This window comes from Pelophylax lessonae (assembly GCF_965119305.1).
Source record: "Pelophylax lessonae genome assembly, chromosome: 2".
In the NCBI taxonomy this organism is placed as follows: Eukaryota; Metazoa; Chordata; class Amphibia; order Anura; family Ranidae; genus Pelophylax; species Pelophylax lessonae.
Window position 1 is genome coordinate 731,406,157 of NC_138769.1, and position 12,440 is coordinate 731,418,596.

General features: G+C 47.3%; 1 protein-coding gene across 1 annotated transcript in view; it reads left to right on the top strand.

Moving 5' to 3' along the window:
• Positions 1 to 12,440, top strand: part of DNHD1 (dynein heavy chain domain 1) — a 199,563-nt gene that overhangs the window by 120,514 nt on the left and 66,609 nt on the right. Inside the window, exon 28 of the mRNA XM_082245505.1 lies at positions 958 to 1,118. Coding sequence (XP_082101631.1) covers positions 958 to 1,118 — 161 coding nt within the window. The remainder of the gene's footprint in view (positions 1 to 957; positions 1,119 to 12,440) is intronic.

Genomic DNA, 12,440 nt, shown 5'->3' on the forward strand with positions numbered 1-12,440 from the left:
AGCCACAGTGATCTTTGGGTTCTTCTTTACCTCTCTCACCAAGGCTCTTCTCCCCCGATAGCTCAGTTTGGCCGGACGGCCAGCTCTAGGAAGGGTTCTGGTCGTCCCAAACGTCTTCCATTTGAGGATTATGGAGGCCACTGTGCTCTTAGGAACCTTAAGTGCAGCAGAAATCTTTTTGTAACCTTGGCCAGATCTGTGCCTTGCCACAATTCTGTCTCTGAGCTCTTCAGGCAGTTCCTTTGACCTCATGATTCTCATTTGCTCTGACATGCATTGTGATCTGGAAGGTCTTATATAGACAGGTGTGTGGCTTTCCTAATCAAGTCCAATCAGTATAATCAAACACAGCTGGACTCAAATGAAGGTGTAGAACCATCTCAAGGATGATCAGAAGAAATGGAAAGCACCTGAGTTAAATATATGAGTGTCACAGCAAAGGGTCTGAATACTTAGGACCATGTGATATTTCAGTTTTTCTTTTTTAATAAATCTGCAACAATGTCAACAATTCTGTGTTTTTCTGTCAGTATGGGGTGCTATGTGTACATTCATGAGGAAGAAGAATGAACTTAAATGATTTTAGCAAATGGCTGCAATATAACAAAGAGTGAAATTTTTAAGGGGGTCTGAATACTTTCCGTACCCACTGTATATATATATATATATATACACATTATATATGATATCAAATGGTTGCCACCGCACACAAAGCAGGGATAACAAAAATGGGCCTGGGTGCACAGCAAAGACTGTAGTGCATATACAGTAAACCAAAAGAGAGAGCGGCACTCACAGGTCTTAAAAGGTGAACGAACGATTACGGTTTTATTTCAATGTTCCGATAAGGCACAAATTCGTCTTCCTCAGGGGAATGGTGACAATTTGGGGGTACATTTGTAGAAGATGTAACGTAGATGGAAGCCAATGGAAATGTTAATCTCTCTCTTTCTCCAGGTTCATCAGCCAGGTTCGGGATAACCTTCATGTCATATTTATTCAGAGAGGCCTGAGCCCTTCCCCCAGGCTAGCCTGGTACGCCTATACAGACATTTATCAGCCATGGGACTTCACCTCTCTTCACCACGTTGCTGAGAAGCTTCTACAGCAGCTGCCAGGTGAGTCATATCCAGAGATCCCGATGACATATCATGACTTATTAAAGTATATGTAAACCCTAACAATGAACTTCTCTTATTTGCTTTGTAAAGAAATATCTGTTGCCAGGAATCTTGTCAGCTGATAACTTTCTGCTGTGCTGTGAGTGCTAACGGCCCTGCCCAGTTCACCTCTGTGAACTACAGAGCCCCTTACATTATGGAGAAGAGAGGAGGAGGTGGTGTTCTGTAGTAGCCCAAAACAGGAGTCAGAAGCCCCTTTATAGATATCCATAGGCGTGCGCATAAAGTGTGCCAGGTGTGCCTGGGTACACCCTTATCACCCTGTGTGGTGCAGATTGCCCTTGTTTAGACCCAAGATATTTCACCAAAGCCCCCTAATAGGGCACCTCAAAAAAATTGTAGAAAAATAATAAATAGTAAAAAATACCGACACTGTCCATTGCCCTACCGACATGAATCTCTGCCCTTCTTATACCGTCCATTGCTCTGCTGACACTGTCCATTGCCCTACCGACATCAATCTCTGCCCTTCTTATACCGTCCATTGCTCTGCTGACACAGTCAGTATACGGTATATACACATGCACACACAAATATGTTTGCGCTTTGGGGTGCACACCCTAATGCAATAGGCTGTGCACACCTATGTAGAAATGGTACAGTGAGTAAGTGTTGTAACTCCAGGACAGGATGTGTTTTACTATCAGGATCTCCAAATATAAAGAAATGTAAGAAAAACCTGGAAAAAAAAGGAAAATTAAAATTGTTATAAAGCATAAACATTTTTTTACCTGCCATTAAGGTAAAAAATATGTAGGCATCAGTACCGCCCCTCAAAGCCTCACCCCCTCCCCCCTGCTATACTTACCCGAGGCCTCAATGAATCCGGCGCTGTGCCCATCTGCAGCTCTTCGCTCCACTCACTTCCAGATCTCACTGGCTTTGCTGAGGCAGCAGGAGCCATTGGCTTCCACTGTTGTCAATCGAAGTCAGTGACAAAGGGGTGGGACCGAGTCCCACAGTCTGTGTCTATAGATGCAGACAGAGAGGCCTTAGGAGCGAGCTTACATGAGTGCCCCCATAGAAAGTGACTTTCTATGGGGGTAGGTGTCAGAGAGGAGGAGCCAGAAGAACCGGTGGGGGACCCAAGAAGTAGAGGCCCTGGGCTGCTTTGTGCAAAACCATTACACAGAACAGGTAAGTTTAAAGCTGCTTGTTATTTAAAAAAAAAAAGACATTTATAATCACTTTAATCGCTTGCCAACCGTGCTATAGCGGAATGACAGCTACAGCACAGGCGTCCAGTTCTGGGAGGGCATCTATTGTTTCCCCTCTGAAACAAACTCCATTCACACCCGCTACAGCGCGCTCTGTGATCGATGTGTCCTTCGGACATAGCTGATCACAGATCGGGGTAAAGGGCCAATCACAGCTGATTACAAGGTAAACACACTTGCCAATTATTGGAAGACCGCTCCTCGTGCTGTCACAGCTTAAAGAGAGAAGAGCCACTAACTGGCCAGTGTTAAAGGGGACATCTACTCTGATAATCAGGGCACTGATCATCAGTGTCTTGATTATCAGTGCAGCTCCAACAATGCCCATCAGTGCCACCCATCAGTGCTCGTCAGTGCAGCCTCATTAATGCCCATCAGTACTGCCTATCAGTGCTCATCAGTGCCACCTATCAGTGCCCATCAGTGCTGCATATCAGTGGCGTCTCATCAATGCCCATCAGTACCGCCTATCAGTGCCCATTAGTGCCACCTATCAGTGCCCATCAATGCTGCATATCAGTGCCGCCTCATCAAGGCTCAACAGTGCTGCATATCAGTGCAGCCTCATCAGTGCCGTCTCATTAATGCCCATCAGTACTGCCTATCAGTGCTAATCAGGGCCACCTATCAGTGCCCATCAGTGCTGTATATCAGTGCCGTCTCATCAATGCCCATCAGTACCGCCTATCAGTGCCCATCAGTACCGCCTATCAGTGCCCATCAGTGCTGCATATCAGTGCCATCTCATCAAGGCCTATCAGTGCTGCATATCAGTGCCCATCAGTGCTGCATATCAGTGTCGTCTCATCAATGGCCATCAGTACCGCCTATCAGTGCCCATCAGTGCTGCATCATCAGCGCACATCAGTGAAAGAAAAATTACCTGTTTGCAATGTTTTGTTTTTGTTTTTTTTAATTTTCGGTCTTTTTTTATCTGTTTAGTAAAAAAAAACAAAAAAAACCCAGTGGTTATTAAAAACCACCAAAAAAAAAATCTGAATTAGTGTGAAAAAAAATGATAAAAATTAGTATGAGTACAGTGCTGCATACCCGCACAGTTGTCACTCAAAATGCGAGAGTGCTGATTCTGAAAGCTGAAAATTGGCCTGTGTAGGAAGGGGGTGAAAGTACCCGGTAGGCAATTGGTTATTGCAATTCATCCAATGACTGATAAGCTGCAATATGTTCCATTTTTGTCCTTGGGTTTAGAAAGACTTTAAAGTGTAACTAATGGCAATGATCAAAAATGACACATATGATGCAGTCAGGCAGTATTATTAGCACAGCAGTCTTTGTCGTCGTCGTTGTTCCCTAGCAATGTTTATTTTCTTTTTATACTGTAGTACAGGGGTACTCAAATGTAAACTTGAAAGGTCCACTTACAAATTTTCCATTCAGTCCGAGGTCCGGAAAAGTGACCGTCAAATTCCAAATACAGAACGTCAACAACAAAAAAAGGCATTCCCCAAAACTTGCCCCCACCCAATGCAGAGTGACCAGCGTGCATGTCCCCATTAATGCAGAGTGACCATGTGCGTGCCCCCATTAATGCAGAGCAACCAGTGTGCGTGCCCCCATTAATGCAGATTGACCAGTGTGCGTGCCCCCATTAATGCAGATTGACCAGTGTGCGTGCCCCCATTAATGCAGATTGACCAGTGTGCGTGCCCCCATTAATGCAGATTGACCAGTGTGCATGCCCCCATTAATGCAGATTGACCAGTGTGCGTACCCCCATAAATGAAGAGCGACCAGTGTGCGTGCCCCCATTAATGCAGATTAACCAGTGTGCGTGCCCCCATAAATGAAGAGCGACCAGTGTGCGTGCCCCCATTAATGCAGATTGACCAGTGTGCGTGCCCCCATTAATGCAGATTGACCAGTGTGCGTACCCCCATTAATGCAGATTGACCAGTGTGCGTGCCCCCATTAATGCAGAGCAACCAGTGTGAGTGCCCCCATTAATGCAGATTGACCAGTGTGCGTGCCCCCATTAATGCAGATTGACCAGTGTGCGTACCCCCATTAATGCAGATTGACCAGTGTGCGTGCCCCCATTAATGCAGATTGACCAGTGTGCATACCCCCATAAATGAAGAGTGACCAGTGTGCGTGCCCCCATTAATGCAGATTGACCAGTGTGCGTACCCCCATAAATGAAGAGCGACCAGTGTGCGTGCCCCCATTAATGCAGATTAACCAGTGTGCGTGCCCCCATAAATGAAGAGCGACCAGTGTGCGTGCCCCCATTAATGCAGATTGACCAGTGTGCGTGCCCCCATTAATGCAGAGCAACCAGTGTGCGTGCCCCCATTAATGCAGATTGACCAGTGTGCGTGCCCCCATTAATGCAGATTGACCAGTGTGCGTACCCCCATTAATGCAGATTGACCAGTGTGCGTGCCCCCATTAATGCAGATTGACCAGTGTGCATACCCCATAAATGAAGAGTGACCAGTGTGCGTGCCCCCATTAATGCAGATTGACCAGTGTGCGTGCCCCCATAAATGAAGAGTGACCAGTGTGCGTGCCCCCATTAATGCAGATTGACCAGTGTGCGTGCCCCCATAAATGAAGAGTGACCAGTGCGGATTAGAGCAACGCATGATTATAAAAAGTCAAGTCATCAGCGGGGGGGTTAGAATGGAGAGGATCGGGAGGATCGGAGTGGCTGTGTCTTACACTGGCAGCGCTGCATGATTACAAAAAGCCGAGTTCTTCTGCTTACCCGGCGGAGAGGATGTCCCGCCTCCTGGACACCGGCTCCTATGATAGACGTCACCAGTGTTCTGTCTATCATAGGTAAGAGCCGGCCCAGGAGGCGGGACATCCTCTTCAGGGGTGACGACATCATTCTCTGACGAAACGCGTCGGGATTAGCTGGTGCCGAGACGCATGCACAGACGAGGGACGCGGCGGCCATTTTGTCGGTTAGAAACCCACGCTACCGATGTGTGATATTATACTCATGGAGAATGTAAGCTGCTTTTTTACCATTTGAAATAAATGTTTGTTGAACATGCTACACCATGAGGGGATTTGTCTCTTGTATTTTCCGAGTACCTAAAGGAGGAATCGGGGGAACCCGGGTGTAAGAGTATTGGAAAGAGGCTTTCGGAAGCGGTCTTCCCTGTCAGTGTCAGCATCTTTATCTGGGCTTGGTTTGACCCTCATGGGTCTATGCAGCTGGTAAGAGTACCCGGTCACTCTGCTCGGTGGTGGTCTTTCTCTGCTTCACATTTTTCATCAATTTAGTAGATGTGGACTCTGCCAGCACTTTTGGGACTCACCTCTTCATATTCATCAGCTTGCCTATTAGCACTGTTGATTATAGACTAGCGCGACACCATTTTATAAAATAACATACAAAACAATTTACAGCTCTGCCCCGAGTTACATCACCAATCTTGTCCCACAATATCACCCGTTCTCTCCGCTCCTCCCAAGACCTCCTGCTCTCTCCTCCTCCCAGGCTCGTCTCCAAGACTTCTCCAGAGCCTCTCCCATCCGCTGGAACTCACTACCCCAATCTGTCCGGTTATCTCCTACTGTATCCACTTTTAGGCGATTCTTGAAAACTCATCTCTTCAAGGAGGTCTATCCTGCCTTCAGCTAATAACCGAAGAACTATTACATTGTAAGCTTGCAGGAGCAGGGCCCTCCTAACCCTCTTGGATTGAGTTGGATTGTTGCTGTATTGTCTCCCTTTATATTATAAAGCACTGCACAAAATATTGGTGCTATATAAATCCTGTATGTAGCACCCTCCTAGGTAGGTGCTAGTAAAATGAATAGTTTGCTCTGCCTGCTTGACAGGGGAGCCTGATTGTTAGTTTTGCCTGTTGCATGTGTCCATGTGTGATTCATCTGGTCTGAGGGAGTGTCCCCACTGTATCCAATAGGGGAGCCTGTTGGACAGTGGAGGAAACCCAGCCAGTGACACACAGGCTTTTATGACTATCCCAGTAGGTTGGCACAACAGTGGTGCATCCTGGGATATGTTTTAAAAGCCACGGGCACATGTGACAGGGTGTCTTTGGGCGGGAAGCCAGGTTCCAGGAGGAGGGTGATGGCTGTCTCTCCTCCTGTTGCTGAGGAAGGTGGTCACAGGCGGTCGGCCTTGTGGACCAGAAGTGTGGTACTGAGCCATGAGGTCCAGTGGATGCTGACAAGGGAGTTGGAGGCAGAGCGATCCAGGAAAAAACAGTGTCCGTACCGAGAAGCTTGCCAGGAGTCTGCCCAGGAAGGGGACCACTCCAGTAGAGTGTCAGTGGACAGGGGGTCAGCGCATACAGTCAGTGAGAAAGGGGGTGCCAAGTTAGACCCTGAAGAGGAACCTAAACGAAAGTACATATTCTTTATCTTCATTTCAGTGGCAAGGTGAAGCAGCGGCCTTGCCGCATTCTACAGTCAGGAAATGTGCATAGTTCAAGTTGGAGTATCCCACTCATCCCTTCTCCCATTAAAGTTCCAATAAAAACACAAAAAAACACAAATTCCCTGGACTGTTCGTTGTCTAAACCAAGAACTTTTTATGCCGTGTATCTACTGCCAGTTGCTAATGGTAACCCAGGGGAACCCAAGAAGTGTAAATCTCAGCAGCTCTCTAGGGGGCAGTGCTACATGTAAAATAATAATAATAATCAGTGGCCATCCACTGGCAAAAACTGATCGCCTCAGGACCCAGAAGCATCAGCAGCAGAAATGGCGGCAATGGGAAACGCATCGGTGACGGGGGAGTGGACCCATCATCACTGGAGGAAAGCACAGAAGGAAGTACTGTAGGTGTGTTATGTATACTTGCAGATTATGGCAAAAGCTCACCCTCACCAGCAAAGCTTATATCTGTTTTAAAGTCCAACTCCACCCAACACTTTTTAAGCAGTGACAGCAACAGTTTCTTTTTTGGCTGCATCCATTTTGCAGAGTCTGACTTGCCCTCCACAGAGTCTAAGATAAAGCTCTCCAATCAGCAAGGAGCATGAGCTTTACTGATTGCAAGAGTTCTAGCTCTGACCAGGGCCGGACTGGCCTAGCGGGATACCGGGATATTCCCCGGTGGGCCGCCGGCCCTGGGGCCGGTTTGATGGGGCCGCCCGCAGCGCTGCTTTAAGTATTGCCGGTAAACCGGCCGCTGCCCTGATTGTGGCCGCTCGCCGCTGGCCGCAGTGCAGGCTGTACTGCCCCGCCCCCGGCCCCCGATGTGTTCCAGAATGACGGTCCGTGACCTTGACCGTCCTTCTCTTTCTACGTCAGCCGCTGTGAGCGGCATGACGTCACGGGGCGGCTGCGCCTGTGCCCTGCGCGGCGGACGGCGGTGCTGGTGCAAGTTACTGAGGCGAGCTGGCGCCAACGATCCCTCCCCCTCCCCAGTCTCCCACACAGACGACGAGACTTCACGGCCATCATCATCAGCATGTGATCGCAGGTGAGAGGTGAGCCTGAGGTCACAAAGTCATGAGAGTGTGTGTCTGAGTGAGCAGTTGGCATAGCAGATGCTATGGCTGAGTGTCCCATTTTCTAGGGCTTTTTTTTTTTTTGGTAAAGGTAAGGAGCCTGAACTCTGCCTCCATTGTGGGTATGTGTGTGATCTCTGCTCTGGATATACAGTGTCACAGCGCCAGACATCTGTACCATGCCCGCACAGCGCCAGACATCTGTACCATGCCAGACATCTGTACCATGCCCGCACAGCGCCAGACATCTGTACCATGCCCGCACAGCGCCAGACATCTCCTGTACCATGCCCGCACAGTGCCAGACATCTGTACCATGCCCGCACAGCGCCAGACATCAGTACCATGCCCGCACAGCGCCAGACATCTGTACCATGCCAGACATCTGTACCATGCCCACACAGCGCTAGACATCTGTACCATGCCCACACAGCGCCAGACATCTGTACCATGCCCGCACATCGCCAGACATCTGTACCATGCCCGCACAGCGCCAGACATCTGTACCATGCCCGCACAGCGCCAGACATCTGTACCATGCCCGCACAGCGCCAGACATCTGTACCATGCCCGCACAGCGCCAGACATCTCCTGTACCATGCCCGCACAGAGCCAGACATCTCCTGTACCATGTCCACACAGCCTCTGACATCTCCTGTACCATGTCCACACTCTCTGACATCTCCTGTACCATGTCCGCACAGCCCCTGACATCTCCTGTACCATGTCCGCACAGCCTCTGACATCTCCTGTACCATGTCCGCACAGTCTAACATCTCCTGTACCATGTCCGCACAGTCTGACATCTCCTGTACCATGTCCGCACAGTCTGACATCTCCTGTACCATGTCCCCACTCTCTGACATCTCCTGTACCATGTCCGCACAGCCTCTGACATCTCCTGTTCCATGTCTGCACAGCCTCTGACATCTCCTGTACCATGTCAGCACAGTCTGATATCTCCTGTACCATGCCCGCAGCCCCCGACATCTCCTGTACCATGCCCGCAGCCCCTGCACCTCCTTTATCGTGTCCCCACTTTTACCGCTTTTAACCGGAATTTGCTCATATATATATATTTATGAAGCACTACATGCTTTCATATCTTTCTTATCTATATATAATACACTCTTCAAATGTGCTTTAAAATGCATGATTTTCCCTTTTATGAACAAGAAAATAATGGCGTTATACCTTTGGGTCGGTATAATAATGCTATGGGGCTGGTATGAAATTTTTTCCAGGGCTGAATTTTATTCCCAGTCCGGCCCTGGCTCTGACTCAGCAGAGGACGTGTCCAACTTCTGCATAGAGACCACTTCTTCCACACAGAAAACAAAAGTTCTTCTCTGCTGGTAGGGGGGGGGGGGGGGGGCGGGCTTTTCTACTTTATAAAGAAAATGAACAGAACTTTGTACACCTTATGTTTTGATACAACTGAAATGTATTCAACTAATTCACACTGAGGCTAGGTTCACACTGAATGTAGTTTGAAATCCTGCGAGTTCAGCTAAACTCGCAGGATTTCAAACCGGCATTTCAGTTTGAATTCAGGGGCGATTTGAGAGACCTCTGCGCGGGTTCATGCATATATATTGTGACGAGACCCTTGGTCGCTCGCTTCCGCTCTCCCGACACTCCTCTGTTTCTAGTGAGTCAGCTTGCAGGTCGCAACGTCTGATGGTTCAGTCAACCAAGGCTCCGGGACCCGAAATACAGCTATGTGCCGTTCGGAATCCATTAGAACAAACACCAAGCAGGCTGTATGTAAGTTCAAACAGGAAGACAATTTATTGGAAGCACACAGCACACTTTTATACAGAATTTGGAACATCCTGCCCCCAACAACCGCTTTCCCATTGGTCAATTGCACAGTACATACAGTTTTCCTTCAGGTCCTCTTTAGCCATGCAAATGAGGACTTGGAAATGAGTCAGCAGGGATTGGTTAAGGACTGTTATGTGTAATGAGACAGAAGCCCCCAGGGGGCAATCAATGTACACAATAGCCAGACACGGAACAATGGTTCCATAACGAGCCCCCCTAATACACATTACTCTGAGTGTCAATACATCCCTTAGCAGACAACAGGTGGGTTCATTAGCACACCTGACAATAGGTGAATGGAAAGCCACCTCCAGACAAAAGCAACATTGTTTAGACAGTCCGTCTCCACATTGAACTTCCTGGAATGACCATATTAGGAGTTGTACTTCCTGGCCAGAGACCTCGTGGAAAATGGGAACAAATGACCTTGCTGACAACTATGAAGCAATTCAAACCATCACCCATCTATCCTTAAATTCCAGTGACGGTGAATACCGTCACATATATGTCTATTGAAATCGCCCCCGAAGTCGCCAAAAGTAGTGCAGGAGCTACTTTTTTGAATCGGTGCAGCACCACAAAGTTGGCGTCGCACCAATTCAGACAGTGTCGTTGCCTGCAATAGGCTTAGATTTGATCTAGAAGGTTAGTATCGGCAGGAACCTAAACCAGAGCACCCATAGGTAATTGGGAGGCCGGGAGTAAGTTCTCCCAGAGAAAGCTGGAAGGGTCCATTACCTCCTGATTCGAACGTTCTACCTTGTCTGGCCATGGGCTGAGAAGGCAGAGAGTCTGCGGTGTCTGTGCACTCTGGGAGGTGCTCTTAGTAACACTTGGGTGTGGGACCCCAATGTGTGAACCGTCACAGATTCTAAACACTTTTTTCTGCACTGTGCCTTTTAGGGCTGGGCCTTTTGGCTAAGTCCGGGGGCAATTTTTGTCTACAAGGCCTCTAGGGTAGTGATGGCGAGAACCTTGGCACCCCAGATGTTTTCGGAACTATATTTCCCATGATGCTCATTCACTCTGCGGTGTAGTTGAGCATCATGGGAAATGTAGTTCCAAAACATCTGGGGTGCCAAGGTTCACCATCACTGGTCTAGGCCAATGCACATTCGGCACGGCCATTTTCTTTTTTTTTCTCTATTTATTTTCTCTCACGTTTGTCACTCTTTCACTTTTGTGTGTGTTTTTATCACGGATGAAGGGTGTGAGTCCTCGGGCTTACCCTGACTTCTAGGGGGAGGATGTGTGGCCCTCAGGTTCCTTCCTTCCCTGCCTCTGGGGGGTCTCTCTTCGGGAGAGCCCCTTGACCAAGTGTTCAGTGGTGGCTTTGGCTGCCCAGAAGAACGGGGTCTGCCAGGCCTTCTGACTACGTAGACCATGTAAACCCTTTGTCCCTGTAAGGAGCCTTGCGCCCCGGGGGATCAGGGTAGAAGTCCTACTCCTTCGGGGGGTGGACTAAAAGCACACCCTTAAGTTCACTTTTTAGTGTGTGTTGACATGCACGTTTTTTGTTCAATTACGGGTTTTTTCGTTGTAGTTTTTGTACCACTCAGGCTCAGATTTGGCATGCGATTTGACATGTCAAATCGGCCCGATATGGACAGGGGCTGAAAGTTCAGTTGGGCTTTAATTGGAGCAGTATTAGCATTGTCCCAAATATTTATTGAAATGAGGGCAACTGTCTATTATGTGCTTGTTTTCTGTCTATTGCCTGTCTTGTTAATAGAAGACAACAAAGCAAATGACGGGACTTTTCAGGTGTGACCTTTCAGCAAAATGCACACAAAATTATTTAAACTTGGTCTCTTTATTAATACATATGAACACACATAGTATAAAACATTTTATCATTTTTAAAGGGTAACTCAATTTCCATGGGAGAAAAATGGCAAATAAAAAAAAAAAATAATATAGCATATATAATTGTGACACAAGTCATATTGTAATTTAATGTTTTAAAAATGACCTTTCTTTTCATTCTGCAGTGCTGTCATTTTCTGTAAAATGCAATATGGCAACTTGGAGGTGTTCTGTATACAGATGGTATACAGAAAGATCCCCAGAAACGTAATATCCTGCTTGAGTGATTGGCTTACTGATTTTCCCAGACGTCTGCACTAAGACATAGCTCCCAACTGTCCCTGATTTTGAGGGACTGACCCTGATTTTGAAGGACTGTCCCTGATTTGAAACAAAGTCCCTCTGTCCCTCTTTCCTCCTTGTTTGTCCCTCATTTTGGTCTGATCTATATAGTTGTCTATAAAATTCACTTTTTATCTTTCAGAAAGTGTTTCCCAGTGCTAAACTTTTCATCCAATTTCTACATTTCTGCATTTGTAAATTTCGAAAGCCAATATAAAGGAATAGTAGTGGTAAAAAAAAAAAAAAAGCACTTATGGGTTTAACTAATTTTTTTTGTATAATTTTCCTTTAATGGGGGCGTGCTAGGGGGGTGTGTCCTATGCCTGCATTCCTTTGCTGATAGGTGTCCCACGTTCCCATCTCAAAAAGTTGGGAGGTGTGACTAAGATACAAGTCAGATTTTGGGCATCCCCGCAACAAAAATGTAATTCTGGTGAGATGCTCCCAAAGGGAAATGACATCTAAAGGGATGCAGACCTTGCTTGCAATTATAAACCCACTTCCATAAAGATTCACTCTGAACATGGACACAGACAAACAAACCTCTATTTCTTCAGAATAACAAAATGTACAATAGATCACCCAGAGGGGATTGTTTTTTATTCTCAATA